The following is a 27,189-nucleotide window of genomic DNA, read 5'->3' on the forward strand; positions in this document are numbered from 1 at the left end:
ATCTCACCATTTGCTGCATAAGGAAACGTGACTACAGTATATGCGTCATTACTCTGTGTGGAGTTTGCGTGGGTTCTCTCCGGGTATAGTGCAGTTAGTGGGGTTGGGTTAATTGATGATTCTACATTGTCCATAGGTGTGAATATGAGTGAGAATAGTTGTCTGTATCTTAGTGTTAGCCCTGCGACAGACTGGTGACCTGTCCAAGGTGTACCCTGCCTCTCCCCCTATGACAGCTGGGATAGGCTCCAGTGGCTTCACTCTTTGTATTCTTTCTTTTTTGGGCACGGTTTGATGGTGGTTTATTTTAGTTCTTTTAGTACTAAAGAACATGTTTTCAAATGTCACAACTAGAAGATATTGATTCAAAGCAGGGACTCCCTAATAAGAGAGACCAGCATAAGCAGAGCCATGACTCACCCTGTCTGTTTTATTTTTGGCATCATGGAAGCAGTGGTAGCAGGGCTCCCTACAATGTATGATATGATTCACTCTTGTCCACACACAACTAAGACACTATAGAGATATGTATAGGATCCGGTTTCATTTCAGCCTACTTGCATTATAAGAGACTTTGTACTGTTAAAATCATTTGATGGTGAAAACTATGGGCTCAAATTGTGGTCATAAATATTTTGTACTTGTAAATCAGTTTTGTACTTGTAAATCAGGATTTGTATGTGTAAAAAGAATTTGTGTGTAAAAATGATTTGTGTGTGGACTTAGCCAAAAAATACATGTGAAACTCTGCACTCAAGTTTCAAGTTACAAGTACGAATTTTGACCCTATTTTTCTTCCTTTCATCTGATTGGCCAAATGACAGTCTTCACTAGTGGGGATAGTTACAAAGCTTTCTTCGTTATGAATTAGCATACATGTTTTTATTGAACATTTGAAGAACCAGCAAAAAAACCAGAAACTCTTGTAGAGGACATAAAGTCAGAGATAGAAACAACAAGGAGCAGGTGCATCTAGTACAGGTAGAGCTGCTACAAAAACCCACAGAGCTCAGCAGCCAGCGCATCAAATTCTGGATCCTTGGCTTTTAGTTAGCATTAGCAGCACATGCTGCGTCCGATGTGAAAGGACCTTTATGCTGCGCACTGTGACTCACAGCAATGGTCCCGGGTCAGCCCTGACTTTGTGTTAAACTAATCCTAAAGTAATAATGGTATTTCTAACCACTGATATACCACAACTGTACTTTCAACAGCTACGGAAAGTTAGGGGACCTAGCTTCTATCGGATATTTATATAGAGATCCTCCAGCTTCAAACTGTATTACCCTTCAAGGACCTGCAGTTCAAAAAAGCGCCCCTCCGACAGCCAAACCCATCTGTTCTCTGATTGGATAGTTAAATTTGTGATTGACATGACATTGACCAATCAGATGAAAGGAAGAAAAGTAGGGTCAAAATTCGTACTTCTAACTTGAAACTTGAGTGCAGAGTTTCACACGTATTTTTTGGCTAAGTCCACACACAAATCTTTTTTACGCACACACAATTTTTTTTTACAAGTTTACAAGTACAAAACTGATTTACAAGTACAAAATATTTATGACCACAATTTGAGCCCATACAAAACACTGAAGAGTCATTAGAGTGCTCTGCTGTTAAAGATGGACATCAGCATCATATTAAAGGGGTTCTTGTTTGTTTTTTCTTATTTCCTGTGTATATGTGCATGTTTACTGTTACCATGGTTGATGCGCTCAGTTTCACTCGGTGTGCATCTCCTCACACCGACATGCATCACATGCAGTGTGGAATAAACCTGACAAGAGTTGTGAAGTTACAGTGTCTGGAAAGGTTTTTGCTCCATTCCTGATTTTTTATTGGGTTTTTTTTTTTTTTAACATATTTGCACAGTTTCAGATGATGATCTGAAACAAATCTTAACCAGATAACCTGAGTAAATTTAAAAAAATGCTGTTTTTAAATGATTTCATTTATCACAGGAAAAAAAACCTATCCAAACCTACTTGGTTTAGTGTGAAACAACAATTGCCTTCTAAACCCTGATTGCCACCCTTGGGAGCAAAAATGACAATTTCAGCATTTCTGATAACTGGTAATCAGTCTTTACATCGCTGTGGGGGAATTTTGACCCATTCTTCTTTGCAGAGTTGTTTTATTTCAGACAAATTTAAGGGTTTTCAAGCATTAATAACTGACTCCAAAACTCCAAGACTCCAAAACCTTCATTTGGGTTTTGTTTTGTTTTTTAGCCATTCAGAGGTTGACTTGTTGGTGTGTTTCAGACCATTGTCCTGCTGCATAACCCATGTGAGTTTGAGTTTCAGGGCATGAACTGATGGTTAGATATTCTCCTTGAGAATTTTCTGTTAGTTGTCCAGGTCCTGAAACAGCAAACCAGCCCAGGCCATCACACTACCACCGCCATGTTTGACAGACTGAAATGCTGTGATACTTTTACTCCAGATGTAACGGGAAGCAAACCTTCGCATAGTTCAGCTTTCCACAGAATATTTTCCTTGGAACTCTCCCACGGATGTCTCTGTGAACCCAACTTTCCAAAAATCACGGCTACAATAATGGCTAATCACAGTTAACCCATGATTTAACAAGGGGGGCAATTACTTTTTCTCTAATTGCTTTTTTCCATTAATAATCTTGTCTTATCTTAAATTTGTTGACGATCTGAAACATTTAGGTTTAACAAATATTTAAAAAATAAATAGAAATTAGGAATGTGGCCAATACATGTTCATAGCACTGTAAGTGATATTAAGTCAATATATGTTAACTGGAACAAAGCAACTTAGAACGAGAGTTAAAGCAAACAAGGCACGGCCACAGTTTGCATTAAAGTCAAAAAACACACAAAGAAAAGCTGATGGGCTCCAAATGTTAGCTCTCCTCCTCACACAGTAGTGAACAGTGATGAAATATGGAACTGAATATGGAACTGAATTCAGCAGATCAGATCTACAGATCAGCGCAGTCTAGCTTTAAGTGTCCGGATGAGTAGAAATATTGGATTGCTGAACTCATAACCAGCACACAGGCACAAATCTATATTTTTAAGTGCTCATCCACAGAACTGAGCAAGAAATCCTGTCACCATTGTTCATAGAGGGGGACAAACAACACAGTCATAAAAGCGACGCCCACCCTGTCTTGTCATTTCATTCTGCAACAACGCCACCGTCCACTTTAAAAAACTTAATTGTGCATTGTTTCATCCTGACACAACAGCTCGGAAAGCATGGAATTTCGTTTTTCTAGTGAACTGAATTGTCTTTGAGGCTGAGTGATGGAGTTGGTGACAGTGAGGTGGGCGCTGGCAGTCTCTGGTGCGCCAAACAGAAAAAAGAATAGGATAAAACCCTTCAGACACACATTCTCATGGTAATTTTTTCTGCGTGCGGACATTGTATTTGCCTTAGCTTCGTGCTATTTGATGTGCCGCAGTGCACAACACTAAATGGGACTGGCACTACTGGCAGAATCGGTGCGTGTGCATGTGTGTGCTGAGAGGTTAGCTGTCAGTCTTGCACAGCGACTGGTGAGCAGACGGCTCCGCTCCCACCTGCCTACCAGTGTTACTGTCATTGCCTCAGAGGCTTTTGACTGCACTGTCACACTGCATTTATTCCCACTCTCAGCGTGTATCACACTGTTTGCGACGCGTCTGTTCGTCTGCTTATTAACTGCATAAATTCGGCCGAGCAGAAGACACTTTGGCCACAAGTGGCAATTAAGATAAAAGCAAATAGATGTATGCTGTGTGTAGTTTTGCTTTTGTGACGCAGACACTGAAGTGTTTATCCATTAAGCCAGAATCACACGTACGTGTTTCAGGCTTCGGTCGTCTCGAGTCGTAATCATTTTAAAAGGGGTGACTTGTTGCATTGCCAAATTGAATTGTGGGCTCTTTGCAGAAAGTTGAGAAAAGATCAAACAGCCACACAGCCGTTTGAACGCCAGCCATTCAAATCGCCTTTTTTTGAATGTTCCAGCACAGTTGTGTTGTGTTATGCAAATTATTGAAGACACGCTAAGAAGCCTGATGTCGTGGGTGGTTGTGCTGATCCTTTTTTTCCCTTCTTTCCAAATCAATGCACTGCTGGTGACCCATAGTGTAGTAAACATAGAACAACACAGATTTGAATTAAATGGATTTGCTGCATAAATGATCCTTTTGTCACGTTGAGTCAGGATTGGACTGATATCTGATCTCAATCTGAATTTGATTGGTGCGACTGATATTTGGGTCGCCAGTGCAGACTCAAAGTGACGCATCCACACGTTTGAGCGAACAAACATTTCACTTAAGCATATATAACAGAAAAGTAAAAGCAACTCCCCTCATTTCTTTGCACTTCAGTCACTGTTATGTTACTGTTATTCATGTTGTGGAAACAGTTAAAAAGTCAGTAATGAGCAGAGGTGGGTGGGTGCTGTTTTTGTTGTTGTTGTTGTTTTGTTTTTCCTTTTTTGTTTAGCTTATATTTACTGAACAAATCACAGCTATCACTGATCGCTACGTTTCGCAGAATGGACACAGGATGAGGGGAGGAAACCTTTAAAGTGCTCGGTTGAAAATAGTCAAATAAGGCAAGTTCACTTACAAAACAAGTTATATCACTGCAATAGACTGGTGACCCATCTAGGGTATAAGCTGCCTCTCACCCCAAGATAGATGGGATAGGCTCCAGGTGAAGCCACTACATCTATCGAAAACCCCAAAATAAAATTCCAAAGAAAGAAAAACACTTTCCTTTGCACACAGCCACTCACTAGTCACTCACAACACTGAAAATGGCTCGCTGGGGCTGCCTGTTCTTCTCCCAGCTTTTGTATTCTGTGCTGAGTCACCTGAGTCAGCACCACAGGAGTAGAGGGGTGGTGCCTAAACCAAGGAGAGACAAACAGTTACCAACAGATTTAAAACTGTTCTCCTTTTTATCTTAAATACCTCATAGTACCATATCACCCCAATAGAGATGTTTGCTCTCAGATTGTAGACTCACTCGTGGTTCCTAATATTTAAAAGTAAAAGATTAGTCTTAAATCTTTTACTTTTTGACAAAGCTTGTAGTCCGAGATGGATCAGGTGACCCTGAACCCTCCCTTAGCTATGCTCCAATAGGTTTAAGCTGCTGGAGAGTTCCCATGATGCACTGAAAAGTTATTCTCGAACCTCTTTTCACTCTCCATATGTTTATACACTGCTTTGCATGTAGTTATTATTCAAATCTGCTTCTCCTTCACAGTGTGTCTTTTGTCCTGCACCCCCCCTTCATGTTTCATAAAAAGTGAAAGTGAAAATAAAATGTTCCTGCTAACAATTCTATGTAGCCTCTCATAGCTTAATCCTGTGTGCCAGTAATTACAAAAAAGAACAAAATAGATATCTGTGGCATAGATGAATCAGACTACCGGCAGTGGTTTTTAGAAGATTGGCACCTTCTTAAGAGCTTTCAGGAATATTGTATGGCAGAGTTTAGCTTGCTTAATGTCATGTCAGCGCATTATTTTGCTTCTTTTGCAGACTAACAGCATGTACAGCTGATTTTTTTTTTGTGAGCTTCAGCTTGCATTTCCTGACTGAATTTGGTGTGATTGAAGACGGGTTTTATGCTAATCCAAGCTCAGGAAGTGTTTCAATTTTAAGTTACATAACTTATTATATGGGAGCAATTAATAGTGCTTCAACTCCTTCCACTGTGCATCTGTAATTCATCCGAATAAAAAACACAATGAAGAGTTTTATTACCGTAGACCGAGAGGAAGGTGAAAAGAAGAGACTGAATTTCCATGATTCTTTTGACAACTTCTTCCCATTCAGTGACTTATTTTTAATCAAGGAACTCTGTTTAATCTTCCCGTTTTTTCGCTTAGTCCTTTTCTTTAGCAGTTTCTGCTTCTCTCTTTTCCCACTCCTAATCTCCATCTTAATTCTTTCAGTGTCTTTTTTTATATCTTCTCACTGAGTGTGCACCTGCCTCTCTCCTTTTTCTCCCTCCCCGTGCCATTCCCTCCTCACCCTCTTTCACATCCTCTCCTGCTCTACTGAACTACGCCTCTGTGTTTCCTGCTTTCCTGGAGGGTTGTGGGTGTGCATGAACAGGCCCGCTGATGAGATCAATTATCTATCAGCAGTCACAAAAGTATTGATTTAACACCCCCCACGCATGTCTCTCTGCACTGCATCTCTTTTTTGTCCCGTGGGCCTCGGGGGAAATCAGAGGCTCTGGTACGAGCTCGATTGCATGTACGTGTGAAATGCTGAAGTCGTGCCCTAAAATGTGAGCTGTTTAAGTGTGTCTGTAAGAGGGCCTGCAACATCCTCCTACTCAAGAAGGCACATATAGAAGCTTGTCTTAAGTTTGCCAGTGAACATCTAAATGATTCAGAGAAGGCTTGGGAGAAAGCGCTGTGGTCACATGAAACCAAAATGAAGCTCTCAGGCATTAACTCAACCTACCGTGGTTGGAGGAGGAGAAATGCTGTGTACTGTAAAATCTTGGACCAGAACCTCCTTCCCTCAGTCAGAACACTGAAGATGGGTCATGGATGGGTCTTCCAGTGTGACAGTGTCCAAAACATACCACCAAGGCAACAAAGAAGCATATTAAGGTCATGGAGTGGCCTAGTCGGTCTCCAGACCTTAGTCCTATAAGAAATCTGTGGAGGGAGCAGAAGCTTCGAGTTGCCAAGCTGCAGCCAAGAAACCAAAAGGATTTAGAGAGTCTCTGTAAAGAGGAGTGGGCCAAAATCCCTCCTGAGATGTCTGCAAACCTGGTGACCAGCTACAAAAAACATCTTATCGCTATGCTCGCCAACAAGGGTTTCTCCACCAAGTGCTAAGTCATGTTTTACTTGGTCATCCAATACTTATTTACATATACAGTTATAATTTTATATACAGTTTCTGACTTGCAAATCAATTTTGTTAACTTTTATGTAATAATGTTTTTGTTTTTTGCATTTTGGATTGGATTAAAATTAAACTTTCATCAAAATTCTTTGGAATTCAGCAGGGAATCAAATAATTACTTCCCCCACCGTATATAGGTTTGGTCCTCCTTTTTTTCCTCCTTTTCGGGTGTCTCCAGTATTGTTCCCAGCAGTGTCGAGGTGTTTTATGAGTTGTTTGTTAAAGCGCAGAAGCATAACAGGCTCCCCCTTTTCCCCTGTTGCCCCTCATTTTGCCTCCCCCAGCCCACCGGGTTTCGTTGGAGTGCAGCTTTTTCTTCTTTGCCACTCTTCTGTTCCATGATTTAAAAGCAGTGGCTGCACAATGCATAGACACACACAAAAACACACAAAAACACACACACAGACTCCCCAGAGAGCTTAATCTCTCTTTTCTTCTGACATTTTTCTTTCTTTCACCCCATAACAACTGAAAGCCTATTTACACACTGCAGCACAAACACTTACCTAAAAACACAATTAATACTGAATGTCTCTCTCCTTTTTCTTCACATCCAGCCACACACACAAACACATCCACCAGGGAGGTAGTGCATTGCTCTGTATAAATGCTACATTGGTTTCCCCTCCATTATCTTGCGATTGGACAGTTAATGTTGCAGGAGGCACGAAAAATAGAGGGAGATGGTGGCCAACAGCTTCGACATTTACTTTCCATTTTCAGCCCTCGAATACAAAACACAGATGTTAGCAGAGTCGCAAAGCTCATTCAGTCACCCATAAACATGGGCACGTACAGGTCCATACCCCGACATGTGAAAATGTGCAGGGAATTTTGATGCCTTTTAATATGGATATAAAAAGAGAGAGCATCTTATTTTCATCAGTTTCTTCTATAACAAAATGAGTTATTGCAAAGAAGTCTGTCATTTATTAGAGCTTCAGACCTGCAGTAAACATGCTTTGGTCTGTATTGATTTTATTATGCCATTATATACACTTTACCTAAGGAAGTAAATGCAGCTATAGTGCTGTACTTGTGTGCACATCAGGGCGGAGTGAAATCACTGTCATATTAATAAGAAAAATGTTGCAAATATGTTGTTAGAATTCTTTTTTGAATCACCAATTTAATCACATTCAACAAACCTACAGTATAGTCTGCATAAATGCACACAACACTTACTGGTCTCCCATTTCTTTTGCAATCACTGTGTCTGACACTTACGGTGTCTCAGTTCTTTGAGTTACAGCAAACAGACGGACTCATTTTCCACTCACGCAAGGTTAACTGTTTGCTTTGGCCTTGCAGTTGAGCTAAATTGGTTCAACTGCTAGCACCTGCAGACAAAGCCCTTAATAAAAGATCATACAGTTTTAACTGGCTTGAGATTTATTTCATTTAAGGATTAAGGTGACTGTGATTTTAAAATTGTAGCAAGCGTTGTAAATAGCTAGCTAGATATTAGCCAGTGACGCTCGTTGTTTTCCATTTGAGCTTAATCTGAAGATGCTTTTTGTAGTCTTCACACATGGAGCCTACTCTCCATCACCTGAGTCATAATGCTGGTCCTTCCAAACATGCGAAAGGAGTTGTTAAAAACTGCTTCGCAAAACATCGTAAATCCACACAGCAGATGTTTCCGTTCAGATATAAATCATAGTGTCATTTTCTCATTGCTTTCTTGTTACAGCTACCTCAGTTTAGAGTTTCCATATACATCTACACAGTTGTAGATAGTACTGAATGCAGTACCATAACTGATCTCTGAACAGTGGAAGCTGAGGGAGGGGCAACTCACAAAATTGCCTGTGGTTAGTCTCCTATCAATCCTCCATGAAGGATCACAGGTAAATCCTTGATGTGCTCACAAAATTAGCCAAAAAACTGCTTCCCTTATCTCAGTTTGCCAGGCTTCTGCCCTTGCTAGCAGCACCCATGAAAATGACAACGGCTTGTACTCAAGCTAGCTTCCAGAGACAATAGTCAAGCATGGCCAAAAGATGGCAGGAAGTTACACGATGGATGCAAACATGATGTCTGTTTTTAGCAAACACTGATTGCCGTACTTATTCTGTTGGCATCCCCACTGTGTACACATACCATGTCAGAACAGCAATTTAAATATTGTCTTGCATAACACTTGGATAAGCAATCACTGAAACCAAATGATACAAGGGTCTCACTTACAGAAGCATTAATTTATAAAGTTTATTATTAAATCAGCTCAGATTAAACTTAGATTAGTCAATTATTTGAAGAAAGCCCAAAAAGATGAAGAAATCCTTTATCACAAATGACATTTACCACATATAATGCAAAAAACACATGAATTTACAGTTAATGTCACAAAGTAACTGATACAGAAGAGTGTCTTGCATGCTCAATAGGCAAAAACTCTGAGGATGACATATAAATAAAACCCACAATTTCCTTACTGGCCTTGTTACAATCCAAATGCCTATTTTCAACCCGACCCCAGTAGAGTCAGTTGCAAAATTTAATTTAAGAGCTTTGCACCAAAACCCCAGCTACAATACTCCATATCAGATTTAATTTAGTATGAACAATAAAGTCAGAGTGACAGTTATTAATGATTTTATTTAGGATGCAAAGCTCTTGCCTTTTATCCTCACTTACCCACAGGAATGTTTTGAGTGGACTTGAACCCTCTGTCTCTCTCTCATCACTCTTGATCTAATGAGCTGTTGAAGTGGGGCACACCACCCACTCTTCATACTGATCAGCATTGTGCCTTGCCCAGGTTTTGCACAGGCTTTGGCAGCCACTCAGAATATTGTGTTGGTTATTAGTTTATCATTGTTCATAACTCCTTACATCATCACACTCTACTTTGAGCTTTATTTGAGGTAACAAGTGCACAGTCCTGGTTTATAGTCTTATTCTGCTTTTGACCATATTCTTGTTGTATATAGGTGATTGTTACACTTGCTTTCCTCTGCTTTTTATATTAGTTGCAAACTTTTTAACTTTGTAGGTCAGCAACACTGGATGCTGTTTAGTAGTTTTCTGTATTTGCTCCTTACCTCTCAGGATCTAGCTTGTCATTATCTTTTTGCTTGGCCTCTCCAAACCATTTCTGGCCATCTGGATGTATCGCAGCGCATGCAGGAATATACATCCATGCCAGATCTGTCTTTTCTTTTCAAATGTACTGGCAGATCAGAGACCTCTGTCGGCGAGGGCAGTAAAATAGAGCACGGCAGTCAACAGGATCAAAGGGCAAAGGGCAAAGGAAGTGCATATGGGAGGAAAGAGTCTCTGATGTGTTCCCTGGTAACAGAGCATCAGTTACCATGATGGGAATCGGGGTTTAAAAGACTAATGAGAAGGTGAAGAGTAATAGACTGAAAGGAGTTTTACATGTGTCCACACCGACAAGAAGAAAGTTGTAAAAAAAAACAGCAAAACTGACTATTTTTCTTTATTTATCATTGATCTTGTTGATATTCTTGATCTTTTATAAAAATAACTTCACAGCATTTGTTTATACACATTTATAAAAGATATTTTTCGATTACTTTTCAGATCAGGTCATAAAAAGACACATATTTGCAAACAAAAACAATTTTGCAAGCCAAGTGTAATGGGCTTATATTAACACCATATTACTTTAAGATATTGTGAATGATTTTTCAGTGTGTATTTTGTGTAGTTTGATGTGTAGTAGCAATTGCTTAATGACTTAGTTTAATCAAGATTAGTGGAAATGTTCAATTTGACTGTTGTTTGGCCTGCGCAGGTCATTCATCTTTCCTGCTAGACTCATGGTCTCATTATAAATGCTTTAAAAGACACAAATTACTGTCTACTGCTATAGTCATGTGAAAAACCTACACATCTGTACTGCATTCAAGGGAGTTAGGAGGGCCTTAGCACTTCTATTAAAGCGAAAAATTTGGTGGCAGCATTCAGATGTGTGTTATCACAGTGCAATAATCTTCCAAGGAGAAGACATCCCAGAAAATTCTCCCAAGATCAGCCTGTGCAATGCTCAGAGAAACTACAAAAAAATCTGTAGAGCTACATCTGAGACTCAGTTAGCATGTTAAATGATAAAGTTCATGACAGTTCAGTTAGAAAAAGACTGAACTAGTATGTTCTCCTTAGAAAAGTTACCAGCCTCTTCTCTCTAAATCCAGCACAGCTTATGTTCACAATGGTACGTCTGAACGAACCACAACACTTCTGCATATCACCACAAACACCTCACACTAACTGCCAAGCACGGCGGTGGAGGGGTCATTATTTGGGTTGTTACTTCCACCCAAATGAAATGCTCTGGTGGGATCTTAAGTGTGCTGTGATTGGTTTCCCGAAAAACCTCAATAAACTGATGCAATGTTGTACAGAGGAGTAGGACAAAATTCCTCCAAAGCAATGACAGAGACTGTTAAGTTATTGCTGCTAAAGGTGGTTCTACAAGTTACTGAATCATGGGCTGTACTTAGCGTTTTACAGGAGTGCACATAGTGCTGTGAAATGTTAACAAGCTAGAAAACTATAACTGCACCTCAGGTCTGAAATGCTTAAATTGAAATGGTGACATGATGATGACTCTAGGTAATATTTGGAATCACTGACTTTGCACAAAAGTCAGCGGCAACTCTTTGCAAGAGAGTGACTAAGCATCAAAATTTGCCCAAATATGGGACCGTTTTTGGAAGCTGTGCACAGTTAGACAGGATAGCTGAGCTGCTCTCAGGCTTTGTCCTCTCTTGTTTCACTCAGTCTCCACACTATTAACTTTCCCATTTCATCTCATGATGTCTCCTCTCTGGTGCTGCAGTAGTAAGAGGTGAGTCAGCAAGAGACAGATAATTGTGGTGATAAGTAGAGGGTGCCTGAGGAAAATTAGGAGAAAAGTTTAAAAGTTAAGAACTGTTTCTAAAGTGAAGGGAGACTTGAGTGAATAAGGGTGAATAGGGTTAGTTGGTAACATATTCATGGAAAGGGGTTGCTAATGCTGCTGTTGTCACATGGAGGTGATGTTTTACCATGGTTCCTCTTTTTTCTGTGAGTGCAGCCTGCTCTGGTGTATTTATAGCCGGTTTATTACTGTCTGCCACAAGTCACTGTTTATCAGGTGTCTAATTTTGAACATGTCTCCCTCTCACTATGTCTGTCTCTGTCTTCCTCTCAGCTGATATCCAGTGATGCAGATGGGGCCATTCAGAGGGCAGGACGCTTCAGGGTGGAGAATGGCTCCTCAGACGAGGTGCGCACTATATCACACACTTTTGTGCGCAAATGCATCCTAACAAGCCTCTTGTCTCAGTCTGGCTCTCAAGGTTTTCTTGTACTGATTTTTGGATCTGTAATTATTTTGAAGGCCTGTTTTTACTCAAGCTGATTGAAGGTGACAGAAAATTTCATAAAAAATATTTTAAGCTCTTCTTCATTTGCCATTCTTTCACTGAATAGTATTAAAGCTAATTTAGGAGGTGGTTGGGGTAGAGTAATATAAAGACTGGAAGTATGGGAAAACTGATTTCCTGGTTCTGTGCAAAGTTACAAAAAACACCTACCAGGCCCTCTAAAGCTCTAAATTATGATGTTATATGAAGGTGGTATTGATTTTCTTATCTAATGCTCAGCAGAGAGGACAATAAGTATCCCTTTAACATGACTCTCTGCCGCTACGAATTGCTTCTTCATGTACTTCCCAAATTTGGGTTTATGACTCATCCATTAGGTCAAAAAGATATATCTAAGGGGTCACAAGATGAATAATGGATGATTAAGACAAAAAAACAGGCCTGTTTCGTACATTCTGGCTTTTCTCCCGTAGTTGTTGGGTTTTTTTTCTTGTTAAATGCAGGCCAGTTTGCTTCTGTAGCTGCTGAAATTGTTCACATCAAGCAATCTACACACTCCTAGTGGACACACCATTATTTTATAGTGATATGCACAGGGGTTAGTGTGGTGCCAGAGCACAGCAAACACTTTTTTTTCTCCCCTGAGGAAGTGGAATTGCCACATTTATCATAAAAGACATTTATCATAAACCTTATTTTGTGCCAGCCCATGAAAACAAACTGACAAATTGGTCAGAGCTGTCATATTGATGTGATGATTGATTTGCAATGTCAGCTCGAGCACAGCAAGAAAACATTCCAACTTTGAAGCTGCCGTTAGCTGCAGGCTACCTTCAGAGGGTACAGGGATTTCAAAATGATTTTTTTTATCTAGTCTGTCTAGTGGGGGTTTTTTGTGGGGAAGAGTTAAAATGATGAAATTTAAACACAGTTTGTTTTCTTCTTGTGGCAGGTCTTTATTTACCTCATCTGCTTAAACTGATCATATACGTCATTCCTTTTTTAGATAACTATAGTCATATTTTAGTCCCTTTTGAGTTAGTGGATTATCCTGTTTACACAGCCTCAACATTTCCTATATCTGTGTTTAATTAAATTCCCTTTATACTAAGCCATCCCATTTCTTATTAAGACTTTAATTGTGAAACATTTGTTGTGGAAAAGTCAGGAAGATTATTATGTGAAGAAATACATGCACACGTACATAAAATTATTTGTGGCAATGGCATTTGTCCTCTGTCAGCTGGTCACTAATAATGTATGACAAGAGATAACTTTGAGTGAGCAAAACAAACGCTGGCCAGTACACCAGTACTGCGAACAGCTCCTGCATTTGCTGATCTTTGTTTCCTTTTTAAGTCAATTTCCGAGAATGCAGCAACAATGCATCTCTATCATGGGGCCGCCCTATTATGATTTACTGCCTCGATTTTGTCCAACATTTTGGTATTATTTAGGACGTGATGCAATCCGCAAAGACAAAGGTTCTCTTAATCTTAAACCTTAGTCCTCCCACATTTTTAAATTGAGAGCCATGATACAAGTAATAAACAGTTACATCATAGCTTGCTTTTGCTGTATCTGATTTCCTGCCCTGTAATATAATCAGTACTGCTTTATTGTGTAACAGTTTTCCACAATGAAGACTGCTGTGACTCAAGCTGTGACTATCATTATAACATTGTGGCATATGTGTGTGTGTGTGTGTGTGTGTGTGTGTGTGTGTGTGTGTGTGTGTGTGTGTGTGTGTGTGTGTGTGTGTGTGTTTGAAACAGACTTTGGACTACACTCCAGGAACCTGGAGGAGAACCGATGTCCATCTGGAGAATCCAGAGTACCACACCAGATGGTTCTTTAAATACTTTTTGGGAAAAGGTCAGTGCTTCTCTGCTGTGCTCTGTTTAAAAAATGCACTCACGCACAGAGCTAGCATGACATAGATCAAGAAATGCCTCCATATTTGGAAGCTTGTTATCAGCCTTGTCCTCATGCACCGCTTTTCATTCAAGGCCAAAACGTATTTGCATCTAACCATATCCCGACTGAGAGTCTCAACTACACCCCAGTCCAATACGTCACCCAAGGAGAAAGCTCACTAAGGACATACAGTATCACTAGACAGACAACGCTGCACAAGATAGCACAATTAAAATTTTACCCTTAGCTTCTGAAATGAGACTGTGCAGCAACCTAGCAACAATTATTAGTATTGGTCACCTGTCCTGCACCTTTTTCATAATTTCCTGCAGAGTGGGAGTAATGCAGAGTGGGAATCACTCTGCATTACTTCTTTCTTAAAAGCTCATTGCTGAGGTTTCCCTGTAATGAGTTCAGTGAGGAAGATTACAATCAGCTAAGAGGTGAGGTAAAGAGCAGAGATACTTGTGAAGGAAAGTTAAGACAGGAAAACTATCAGCTATGGAATAAGAGAATAAGAGGCATCTTTTTCCTCTTCTAGCCAGGGTCTAATCATACTATGGCACGGGCAGTTTAAAAATGAGCCACGTCGCAAGAAATTTGGCTCGACCTGTTTTGGACTGCAGCTGAGCCATCTGTGTCTCACAGCCCGGGCAGAGTCGACTGCATCGCACAAAACAACACATTATGAACTCGAGGCCAGCTACTTTAACACAAGCTTCCCGTTTGATGAAACACCCACAGTGGCACACATCTTACTGATAAGAATAAATCTCTCTATGTCTGTTTCCCTATTATACTCCATTAAATATGACAATAATTCTTGAGGCTGCTCAAAAAGAACGAGGCTCAGTAGTAAGCCTGTAATTGGAACACAGCTTCACGTTACTGCTTACCTTAAGCTTAAAAACATCACCGATTAGGAATAAACAGAGCTTATAACCAAATAGAATAAAAGAGACACACACACATACACAGGAAAAGAAAGCATTAGCTGAGGTGAGGACAAAGAAAGAGGCAGCAGAGAACCTGCGTCTAATTGGGTTTGGATGGCTGTTTGGCATTGTTTGGATATGTTACCCTGTCAACCAAAGAGGCAGAGGCATGAATGTGAGACTCTGCTGCGATCTGTGTAACTCCAGGTTTTGAATGAAAGAAGAGAATTTAATGAAAGAAAAGGCAGGAAGGAAGACAAAAAGTGAAAAAACATCAACAACAAAAGACTAAAAGCAGAGAGATGACTGAGCCCCTACTATAACAGAAAAATCTCAATTTTTTAACTTAAACTAATCAAAACTTTAACTCCAGGAGGAGAACCGGCCTGGAGGTGGAATAACACGGGTCAGTTCAAGTGGATAGCTTACTCTGTCAAAGCTCCATCTGTCAAAGTCTTCTTGGATTTTATAAAGCAATGGGGTAAAGCTGAATTTGAAGATATCCTTTGGATTAGCTGGAGCCTATATTCCAAGGTATAAGTCCCAGCGTCCCAGTGTCTATGGCTGAAAAGCAGAATCTTGGATTTGGACCAGTGGACTGAGTAGCCATAGAACTCTCCAAAGCAGTTGATCAGAGTGCGGACTGACAGAAGTGAGGTCGTCAGATTAGTTAATAAAGAAGAATGTTATCCGCATATAAAGTGAATTTGTGATTATGTAAATTTGTTGCTATACCTCTGATGTCATCAGTCTGTCTTATGGCTAAGGCAAGAAGTTCAATGAAAAGTGTCAGAAGAGATGGTGATTATCCTTGTCTCGTACCTCTGTTTAATTTGAATGGGTTGGATATTTGTCCATTAGTGATTACAGATGTATAGGATTAGCTGTTTATGTAAGGACCAAATCCAAAATGTTATAGGAGGCAGAAATTTCCAGCTCAATCTATCATTTGTTTCTGCATCTAGAGTAAAAATAATGGCAGGAGGTCTGATTTTAATATCCATTGTACTATTGTATAAGTTAATCAGTTGAATAATCTTGATCTCTTAATCTTAATCATATCTGTAAATGATCTCTGTCCACCATAGTCCACCAAAATTATGTGGGCACGGATGCAGAGAAGAATCCCTTCTACCTATCGGTGGTCCTCTCGGACCAGAACAACCAACGTGTTCCTCAGTACCGAGCCATCCTCTGGAGAAAGACGGTGAGTTCACTGTCTGTGCACCTGGCAGCACTAATTTTAAATGCTTCACATCTCTTAGACATTCAGGATGTATGCAATACATTTTCATCTGAGGAAAATTATATATAAGCTTTTTATATTTTTGCAAGCACCATTAATTGAAAGCATTTTCAGCAAACTGTATCATATGACGTGACTGCATTTCATTGTCTTGTAAGCAGTCTCTTACTGTTGGACCGATAAATGTTGAGATATTTTTCAATAGTTTCATCAGATAGCTCCAGACCAATTAGATGATGAACAAAAAATCAGTGTGTGTAATCTTAAAGAATAATTCACAAACATTTATTCTCTTTAAAATCTTAATCTGTAAAGCGTGTTAGATAAATGTAGCGGTAGTCGTGGAGTCTGAATTCCCATAAAATGTGAAATCTTTCCTCCAACTAAAAGTGCAGGGATTAAAAGTTTTAGCACACTGGTGCAAAGATTAATCCTGAACACTGACATTTTCTGCTTAATTAAACAGTTGTGGGAGGTGTGTTTTTTGTTCCTCCGATCTAAACATGGAAAAGCACAAAATGTGCAAAGTCCCTTAAAAATAGTCTTTAAGGCACTATGCTACTCCACTTTTGAGTCACCGTTTGTGTAGGTGTGTGAGTGTGTGTTAGAGAGAGATGCATGATTATTATGGTGTGCATCTAGTTCTGTGATTCAGTTTCATGACCAAGATAGCTTGGATCTAATTTTGCCCTCCAGCCTCGTCTGGAACCTGATTAGGGTGATGCACCTCCGCTGCCTGATCACATTGATTTATCTTGTTTCTGTCAGACTCTAACTGGTACAGGATGTTGTTGTTGAACAGAACAACTTTGTCTTCTCTTGAATTGCTTCTGTTTAATCTTTTAAGTCCTCTGTAATTATTCTGCAAGTAGTTGAAAAATCTCTTTTGTTGTCTGAATTTCTAAATACACACATAAAAAAAAAAATACTAATTATTTCCAAAATGAACAATGAATGAAACCCACTGTGCTATAATATGATAATCACTGATCTGTGTCACTCTTGTTCACACAGGGGACTCTGAAGATCTCCCTTCCCTACAGCCCAACAAAAACACTATCAGTCAAGTCCATACTAAGGTGAGACGTGCAGCTCCGACCTTTTAGTCACTACACTTTATACCCTCTTTCCAATGCATGAATGAGAATTTATATTGTTGTTATCTCATTCTACAGTTGAGATGTAATTTTTGCATTGCACAATGTAGCTTAACTCAGAACACAAGAAACATTCAAATCAAATCAAATCAAATCAAATCACAGTAATACAAGGTAAAGATCTACAGTAATAGAGAAATAACCCCAACACATGACCCGCTATGAGCAAGCGCTCGGTGACAGCGGGAAGGAAAAACTCCCTTTTAACAGGAAGAAACCTGCAGCAGATGGGTGAGGGGGAGGAAGACAGGAAAAAATACACACTGTGGAAGACAGCCAGAGTAATGAACTAATGATTAAATGCAAAGCAGTCTAAAAACAGACAGAGAGTGAAAGAAAGGTGAGAGAAGAAAAAATACTCAGTGCATTATGGGAAGCTCCAAGCAGCCTAGGCCTAGTGCCGTATAACTGAGTTAAAGTTTTAAGCCTACTCTTAAAAGTAAAGGGGCTGTCCGTGTCCTCTAGCCAAAGTGGGAGCTGGTTCCACAAAAGAGGGACTTGAACGCTGCACCCCATTCTACTTCTAAATAACCTAGGAGCCACAAGTAAGCCTGCAGTATGATAGTAAAGTGCTCTATATGATCGGTTACTAAAGGTCTTTAAGATAAGATGGGCCCTGATTATTAAAGACCCCGAATGTGAGGAGAGGGTTTTAATTCAATTCTTGATTTAACAGAGAGCCAGTAAACAGAGGCTAATATGGAAGAAAATGTTGAAAAAATATGCAACATTTGTATAATTTCACCAGAACTTTGCAAATATTTCCTGGTCATTCTTTTCCCCTCAGCATTTTATTTTCATCAGCAGATGTCATCAGTGACTGGTAACAAGATATTAAAATATGTACGAAAAAGAAGGTTTGAGATGTTAAATTCCTCAAGGCTAAGTTGTTCCACAAACTCTAAATGAATACAAATGGTTCAAGCTAGATGGGAAATCCCCTGTATCAGGTTTTAATGAGTGTTAACCTTTGGGCTGTTTGTCTTTCGTCAACCCTAAACACTTGGGTTTTTTGTCTGTTTCTTCCACTCCTCCTTTTTCTGCCCCTCCTGCTTCTGCCCATACAGTGCAATGAACATGGACAGGTTTGAGAAAGGCCCCAGGGAAATCCTCAACCCGGAGATTCAGAAGGTGAGAATGACACCAGCACAACGGCGGGCTCTTAATGAAATATAGCACCGACCCATTTCATGCCAACCCGGATCAGCGACATCTAAACTTCATAATGTCCTTAGGCTGTGTCATCTCTAGCTGCAGTGCTGGTCAGTGACAGTTGTTGTGTCCTCTTTCCCCAGGACCTGTTGGTGTTGGAGGAACAGGAGGTATGAATATGATATGCTTTTCATGGGATAATTTAGCATATCTGTGGTAATCCTGGAATTTTCTGTCATTAATACAGTTTGATTTTCGTTTTTTCTAGTGTTCTGCATGTTTGAGTGCATATGTCTTTTTTATATGCTGAAATGGTTGCATGAGTACAACTACAATTGTTCTTTCAAGTGTTATGCAGATTAATATGTTTCTTGCTCTTATGTGATTACATAGTAACTATACACTATTTCTCTTGTCTCCAAGTTGGGTCATCAGTATTTAGCTTTTCTTGTTACCTTTTGTGGATCTTTTGTTTAATTTATTACATGTTTTTTTAATTTCTTTAAAAAAAAATGTAGAATTTATTTTGCACGTTTAATCTCTAATCTAACTCAATTTTCTTTTAGGGTTCTGTCAACTTTAAGTTTGGTGTGCTGTATGCCAAAGATGGACAGCTGACAGATGACGAGATGTTTAGTAATGGTAAATCCTGCTATGCTCATTTATTATTTAGTGTTCAAAATAAAAACTGTATATAAAAAAGGACACAGTCACTGTGACATCAACCATTTATGAGTGGATTATCATTTTGAAGCTTAAAATGAACAGTTAGGTTGCTACCATCTTTGGGCGTCATCATTTTTGGTCACTAGCGCTAGCTTGTTTAGCCCTTAAACGCTGACGGGAGTGCCCTCAATTCCATTTGCGTAACTATTTTTAAATCCCGGTAGACCCACAATCAAATAAGTTAGAGCATTTTGACATGAAAACAGAGGAGTTTACTTACATATCATGCATTCAACTTGTCACCGGCCGCAGTTTCCTTCTACTAATGGGTTTGCAAAAGTAGCGTCAGAAGAAATCCAGACACACGCTTTGCGGATCTGATCAACTGTCCATTGCACTTCCTATGCTGGAATAAACATCATCACGTTATCAGCATGAACTAACACGTCTGCCACTTACTGCGAAAACCAGAAATTATGTCATTTTTGCAGGAAATTTAGTTTTAGGTTGTTTTTGTGTTTAATTTCAGGGCCATTTAAAGATCCACTGGTGCAATTGAAAGTTATGTTTGACTTTGTGCCTTTTTTACACTTAGAACTTTGATTGCACTGTTGGAAATAGTTTTACGGAAGAGGATTAGGGCCACCGAAAGAAAAAAAAAGTAGGCATGTCTTTTTTTTAAAGTCAGAATTCTGAGAAAAAAGTCAGATTTTTTACTTTAATCTCAGAATTCTGGAAAGTAAGACAAAGAAAGACGTGCCCACTTTTTTTTCCCCCAGTGGTCCTAATCCTCTTCCATATAGTTTATTTTGATGCACATGCAGATTTTTTGCACAATAATATCTATTTTTGTTTTGTTGCAGTTTATAAAAAATGTAAAACTGAAATTATGAAAACATGAATTTCCTATGTTTGAAAACTATTTCGTTCAACTTTTTTTGCATTTAAAATTTCGAGGGCTACACCTTTGACATTTCTGTAACTAGAAAAAACGTGTAAGCAAAACAAAACCGATTTTCAATTTCTTTGTAGTTTATTACAGTTTTTAGTGATTTATGTAGTTACTATGGACTTGATACATACATATTATTTAAATTTGGGATATAACGGTTGTATTGATGCATAGCAACTTGAAATGCTCTTAAAAAAGGCACTACAGCATGTAAAAATGTAGAAAAGATAAGATAAGCTCTGATGGCCTTGTTAAAGGATGGGCTTAAAACAGTTAGCAAGATTACAAGACTTTCTATAACCTCATTAATGTTACTAACCAAGCTAGCTTTTTCACCTTGTTTACAGTTTTCATGTTAAGCTAAGCTAAACTAAGCTTAGCATATAAACTTTAGAGTGGTGTAGATCTGGTCGCCAAAAGTGTACTTTTTCCAAAATGTCAGCGTAGAATAAAAAACACTACATCCCACAATAGAAGATATCTGCTTAATGACTTGTGTTGTTGCAGAGACGGGGAGTGAGAACTTCGACAAGTTTCTCAGTCTGCTGGGTGATACCATTACACTGCAGGGATGGGCAGGTTATCGAGGAGGGTTAGACACCAAGAGTAAGAATGTGCACCGTTTGATCACATAACAAAACATCACATTCAAAAGGAGGCCATCCATTAAGGTTTTTTTTTTCTCTGTGTATTGTTATACTGTTTTTGTCTGCAGATGACACTACAGGAATTAAGTCCATCTACACAGTGTATCAAGGTCATGAGCTCATGTTCCACGTCTCCACCATGTTACCCTACTCTAAAGAGAACAAACAGCAGGTGCGTTACAAGTGTGGTTGTACACATTTGGTCTCTCTTTTTTAGTAACACGTTTAGTGTTTTCTCGATTTCATATAATTTTATACATAGTTGGGTTTTTTTTTACAGTCAGTCACTATGTCTCTCCGGATCATTGGTCTAGATGAAATATTGTAGTATGGATACACGATATAAGCATTTGTACAAACATTCATGATGTCCAGAAGAATCATTCTAATAGTTTTGGTAAAACCTTGAAGTTGTGGTTTTCCGTGAAATATCTTTTTTAGATTTTTAGCCAACATCAGCTGATGGCTCCAGATGCCCTGCCCCATTCTGCACAGGGGTCTTAATGATCTCTCTCCCCACCTCTGACTTTATATGTGTTAGACCGCCTGTCATAAAACCAACAAAACACAAATATTTTAAGAATCTGTCAGAAACACATTTATTTATTCGACAGTTAACTAACTGAATCCATGCACCATTTCAGCCAGCCCACTGGCCTTCACGCAGACGTTGGAAGTTAATTAAGCTTTAAATTCAACCACAATAGCTCATTTTTCCATTCAGGGATGCAAGTAACTGACTGTAATTTGGCATCTTAATCAAAAAATAATAATTCCTTTACTATTTTTGCCTGTTTTTTATGTAAAACGGTACATTTCAAAATTCATCAATAACAACAATTGTAGTTAAGCATTAAAAATATAATTTTGATTACAGAGCTTGCTCAAACTGATGCATTAACCATTACACAAACAAATAAAAGAAAGAAAAATGGTAATGACCAGTTCAATCACTTAGGGCTGCTGTGACATAAACCTGACATTGCACTCAGAAGGCTGGGAAGGTCCCATCAGAGAGCCATACACAGCTACTACGTCTGTAGCACATCTCATTAAATACTGAAATCATACAAAAGTGACAAAAATACCAGGAGACTGACAACACTGTTGTTCAGTACTCCTTTCAATGTCTATTTCTGTATCTTTATGTATACAGTTGTTATGTATCCATAAGTGAGTGCTGTGGCACGAATGCAGTAGAATCCTGTTAGTATAGGAGGAGAAGAATAAAAAGAAATGGGCATTAGGTATGATTTCAAAGGGCTGCTGCTTAGCAAATCTGGCACATCTTGAGATATTCACTCTGGCAGTGATTAATAAGGAATAGTCTGTGCCTGTAGTGCATGTGGGTGCAGCTCCAGTCACACTCTATATCACACCTTAGTCTTGGTGTAATGTAAAGTCAGATTGTTTTAACTGGTGAAGGTGTTGTGTTAATCATATACAGCAATACTTCTGTATTGTTTGATGTGAAAGAAATATATTCTTACTGGTAAAGAGGCCAAAGGAGTCTCAGACTAGAGTTTGGGCATTTTTACATGATTGTACAGGTTTAAAATCTGACATTTTGGCTTAGTTTTAGTCCTGGGAGAAAAGAAGCTTAATAAATTTCAATAAATGATCTGTGAATTAAAGACAAACACACTGCATGATACAAAGTGCATGCATTTCTGTGGTCTCAAAAACACTGGTGAAGTATTTGGGTGGCTGATTTGGCCTAGCAAACACATTAACACACATACTGCGTATTTGTAGATTTAGTGTCACCTAAAAATTTTGAGGCTATCGTTGTCTCTAATTTCCTTTTCAAGGAAATGGAAATCATAGGAATAATGCTTCCATAGCTCCAGAACCTGCCCAATAACTAAAATGTGGGGTTATCTTGAATTCCAAATACACAAAAAAACACAAAAAACAACATAATTAATGGTAGATAATTCCTGTGACACATAAATTGAAGGGTACCGAGGTTAATTTGCTGTGTTTTTCCTTATCTCTGTGTCTCTCTTGTTCATCCATTCTGTCAGGTGGAGAGAAAGAGGCACATTGGAAATGACATTGTTACCATAGTATTCCAGGAAGGCGATGACGCCTCGTCATCCTTCAAGCCGTCTATGATCCGATCACACTTCACCCGTATCCTTCACATGGACAGCGACTGTCACAGAGATTAAGTGGTAGCCAACAGCATGAGTCATGTTTACACCAGCTTCAGATAATGAAGTCACATCCACATCAGAGCAGTGGAACTGTATGAGTTTGACTGTATGTGGTTTAATTGTTTCCTTTACTTTCACGTCAAGATATTTTTGCATTAGTTAGGTACAATAGCCAGAATGACAGTTACAGGTGAGTGTGTTTGGTTTACAGAAGAGTCGATGAAGTTACTTGATCTGCGGCTCTTTACGACCTCATATGTGTGCTCTCTGCCGCAGGTTAAAGATCTTCTCAGAGGAAAGTGTTCCACTGTTTGGACCCCCTCTCCCATCTCCGCCTGTATTTACCGATCACCAAGAATTCAGGGACTTTTTATTAGTCAAATGTACGAAAGTGTTAAAAATAAATTCACCAGATATGCTGACATATTTGCAGCACCTCTGACTCCCTTACACTGATCTTCCCTCATCTCCTTCAGTAATCAATGGAGAGAAAGCCACACTGGAGACACCGACGTTTGCCCAGAAGCGTCAGCGGACCCTCGACATGCTGATCCGCTCGCTCTATCAAGACCTCATGCCTGACCTGCACAAGGTACAGCAGCGTTTCTGTCCACGACTCTGCTGCAGAGACCTGTTGTTGTACTTTTTTGGCCATCTATGCTCTTCTCCTCCTGACTCCCCCTTGTCACTTCAGTCACTTCAGTCGCTTGCAGCGACTGGAGTCGCTGCTGATTTGTCCTCTGCTGTATTCCACTGCAGCCTCCGCATACTGCACCACACTCCACTGGATTCTGCTGCAATGCTGACTTTCTCAGCAGGGCTCTCTCTCCTCACATCACTTTAGTTCTTATATCTGTTGTTTTTTCCCCTCCTTTCACCGTTGCTCCTAATACAGCTTAGTTCAAGCAGTGCACTGTTCACTCTTGCTGTTCTCACTTCACTTCTAAGACCCTTGTTGCTTTTCTTTTTCTCTCTCCGTGTGGTTGCGTGTGTGCGCGCATGTGTCACATTTTGTGCGTTCCATGTTTAGGTTCCCTTTTCTCCCCAGAACATGTTAAACAGACGGTCCTTCAGCGATGTGTTGCCTGAGTCTCCAAAGTCGGCACGTAAGAAGGAGGAGGCACGCCAGGCTGAGTTTGTCAGAATAGGGCAGGTAACTAAGTACTGAGCACACAAAGACATGTAAAATAGCCTCATGTGTTCTGTGAGAAACACCAAAGAGTATGTACACATGCAATTCTGCGCAAGTCTTAAGCCACCTCTCATTTTCATTCATTTTGCTATAGGAGATAGGTGCAACAGTTTATTGAAATATGTGCAAACATAAATAGAAATACAGCATATATAAGGTAAAAACATAGTTTGTACAAATTTAATGAGCTTGAAAGTCAGTATTTGGCATGACTACTTTTATTCTGAACTCTCTCAGGCAGTTTTTTTGTCATTTCTTTAAGTCGTTCTCAGGAAAAGTTCTCCAGGCTTGCTAAAGCCCATTCAGAGCTCTTCTTTGGACATTGGCTGCCTTCCCTCTGTCAAGATGATCCCAAACTGCTTCACTAATGTGGATTTCCCCTGACCTCCTGCGTACATATTCACATGTACAGAATTGAACCAAAAGTCTCAAATGCGGATACATCAGTTGCCACTGATTTGTGGTCCAGTTCTTGTGTTATTTGACATAAATAGAGGCAGGCCCTAAAGAGATGTATCTGCTGTAGATAGATTTTAGGTCTGGCACTTCTTTTGTCCTCCGCTTATCCAGTTTCCTCAGATGTTTTAAGAACAAACTGCACACCATGCCGAGAGTTTGGGTAATAGCTCTTTGGGAATTACCTTGTTGTTGCAAAAATGCTCTTTTATGCCTTTCAGACTGTGTTATCTTTAACATTTTTGTAGATTCACTGAAGAAGTAGGAGCAAATTAGAAAGAAATTAGAAGCGAATTAGAACAAGAAAAACAAACTGAAAGCAGTCAGAAAATAGTCAGGTACAAGGACAAAACTGAAAAGGAGTGAAAAAGCTGCCAATGTCCAAAGAAAAGCTTTGAAAGACGTTCAGAAAGACTAAAGAACTATTGGTCAGCTCCATATATAGAAATCTGGGTTTAGTGTTGTAGAAATGACATTGCAGACCGAAACAAGTCATAGTATTTTTACATGATTATTGTTCACAAAAATCTTTTTTTGATCAGCTTCTATTGTAGTGAACACTTCAGACTTGAGCTGTAATCAAAGGCTTAATTCAGAAAGAGAAACAACATCATTGAGCTTTATATCACCCTATACACTCCATTTCTCCACCGTGGCAATATTTAGGCTTTTTTGGTGGGGGCGTATTTACTTTATGGGTCATGTAGTTTTGATGTAATTTCCAGGAAACTTTCCAAATGATTTAGCTACTCAAAGAAATTAAAAGGGGTGTTAAATTTTGTCCTACTCATAAGAGAAAAAAGTGCTTCCACAGTTACCAGCTTCTTCTGTTTGATGTTTTAAGAAGAAAGGTAATAATTTGTAAGGCAAGTGAAAAGTAAATGCTAATCGGAGTTGCCTGGGAAGTCAAACAATAACTCTAAACTAAACAGAAAAGGTACCCGAGTCACTTTAGTCTGGTCTTTAGAAATGAAACTGTCTAGCATGGGTTAGTATATTTTGCTCTATTCTCTTTGTTTCCCTCTAAAAATGCAAATGTAATGAGTGCTGCCTACCACTGCAGGAGAAACTACCCTCTCTCAGTCATTAATGAGGAAGCTCTTTGTACTGATTGGGTTTCAAAGGCTGAATGAACTGAACACCTGCTTGCAGGAGGATAAAGAAGGAATAATAATCTAAGAAGGTCACTGTGTGGCTGATATACCTGATATAATCATACTGGGAAAAAACCTTACAAAGCACCATACATGGCAATGAACCGGATGACCATTTTTTGAAATTATTTTTTGTGTGAGGCTGGGAGATAGTGGGTATTTTTGATGTGATCACTCAAACAGTTTCAGAGTAATGTGACTGTCAGCTGAGTTAAATTATAATAAATCAATAATTCCCTTCATAAACCAAATACATCAATAATTTTACTACAATTAGTTCTTTTTTTAATCAACTTGAAAAATATATCCAAAATCCAAAGGTTTGAACTGAGTAGCACTAATAATGCCTTCATCTTCACTCATTGTTTTATAATAGTCAATATGAGCCTTGAAAACTAGACACTTGTTATAACAGCTGTACCCTGTAGAAAAAACCTGTTGGAGGAAATTAGTTTTTAAAGTCAAAACCATTTATAGTCGACTCTAAACAAGCAGCTGTTTATTAATCTTAGTAATTCTCTCTTTTTCGCTTTGTTTGTTGTCCTTGTTTCCTTTTCTTTACGTAACTGTTCTATCTCGTTTCTACTGTTCTCGACTTACACATACAAAGCTTAGGTATCGACGTGCTCTTCTATAAAGCATTAAAACAATGGAAGACTAACATCTTCGGTCATTGATTGTTCAGTTATTTTAGGGACAAGCCATTTGTCAGCTAAACTGACTCACAGTGGGGTCAGTCACTGTGTTATGCACGTAGTACACAGTGATGTCATGTTCCCCATTAATGTCTCATAAATCTGAATATGATTTCTCATGGATCTGTTCTGAAGGATGCTTTAGTATGCTGTACGGCTAAGCCGCCGCAGTGGTGGTTTGTATTGATCTCATCATCTCCAGATTGCCTGTTTATGCAGGCATGGTAATGCTTTGTGCAGCTTGGATTGGCACTTTCAGTCAGATGGTTGCAGCTTGCACATTTGTACAAACTGTGTTTGAATTCTGAAACGGCTTTAACCTTATGACTTTTCTTTTTGTACAGTCACCTTCTTGAGCTGTCTGTCACAGTTCTCAGAACCTAAATAAGCATGAAAAACAAGCAATGTCAGGCCAAATAGCAGTAATAGAAAACAGCATGCGTATTTCAGCAAGTTAGGGCTCATTTATCTTGCGCAAGGTCCACGAGTGTGAAAGCCGAAATGTTATTTAAATAACAGATAAATACCGTAAAATGTAATTTCCTCCACCGAGCAGAATGTTGGAAAGGATATAAAGTATCCAGTGTGTCATTAAAAAACACAGAGAATGAC

General features: G+C 39.2%; 1 protein-coding gene across 6 annotated transcripts in view; it reads left to right on the forward strand.

The window, feature by feature from the left end:
• garnl3 (GTPase activating Rap/RanGAP domain like 3) overlaps window positions 1-27,189 on the forward strand; it is a 79,874-nt gene that overhangs the window by 34,537 nt on the left and 18,148 nt on the right. For 4 of the 6 annotated variants that reach the window (XM_005454548.4, XM_005454544.4, XM_005454545.4 and 1 more), the window contains 14 exons: window positions 12,075-12,149; window positions 14,025-14,124; window positions 16,190-16,308; window positions 17,362-17,426; window positions 18,572-18,635; window positions 18,800-18,826; window positions 19,223-19,298; window positions 20,782-20,880; window positions 20,990-21,093; window positions 22,949-23,057; window positions 23,225-23,270; window positions 23,357-23,463; window positions 23,557-23,672; window positions 24,111-24,233. In XM_005454548.4, coding sequence (XP_005454605.1) covers window positions 12,075-12,149; window positions 14,025-14,124; window positions 16,190-16,308; window positions 17,362-17,426; window positions 18,572-18,635; window positions 18,800-18,826; window positions 19,223-19,298; window positions 20,782-20,880; window positions 20,990-21,093; window positions 22,949-23,057; window positions 23,225-23,270; window positions 23,357-23,463; window positions 23,557-23,672; window positions 24,111-24,233 — 1,230 coding nt within the window. The remainder of the gene's footprint in view (window positions 1-12,074; window positions 12,150-14,024; window positions 14,125-16,189; window positions 16,309-17,361; window positions 17,427-18,571; window positions 18,636-18,799; window positions 18,827-19,222; window positions 19,299-20,781; window positions 20,881-20,989; window positions 21,094-22,948; window positions 23,058-23,224; window positions 23,271-23,356; window positions 23,464-23,556; window positions 23,673-24,110; window positions 24,234-27,189) is intronic. The other 2 variants (XM_013274068.3, XM_005454546.4) reach the window with 1 other exon arrangement.

This window comes from Oreochromis niloticus, linkage group LG7 (genome assembly GCF_001858045.2).
Source record: "Oreochromis niloticus isolate F11D_XX linkage group LG7, O_niloticus_UMD_NMBU, whole genome shotgun sequence".
NCBI lineage: Eukaryota > Metazoa > Chordata > Actinopteri > Cichliformes > Cichlidae > Oreochromis > Oreochromis niloticus.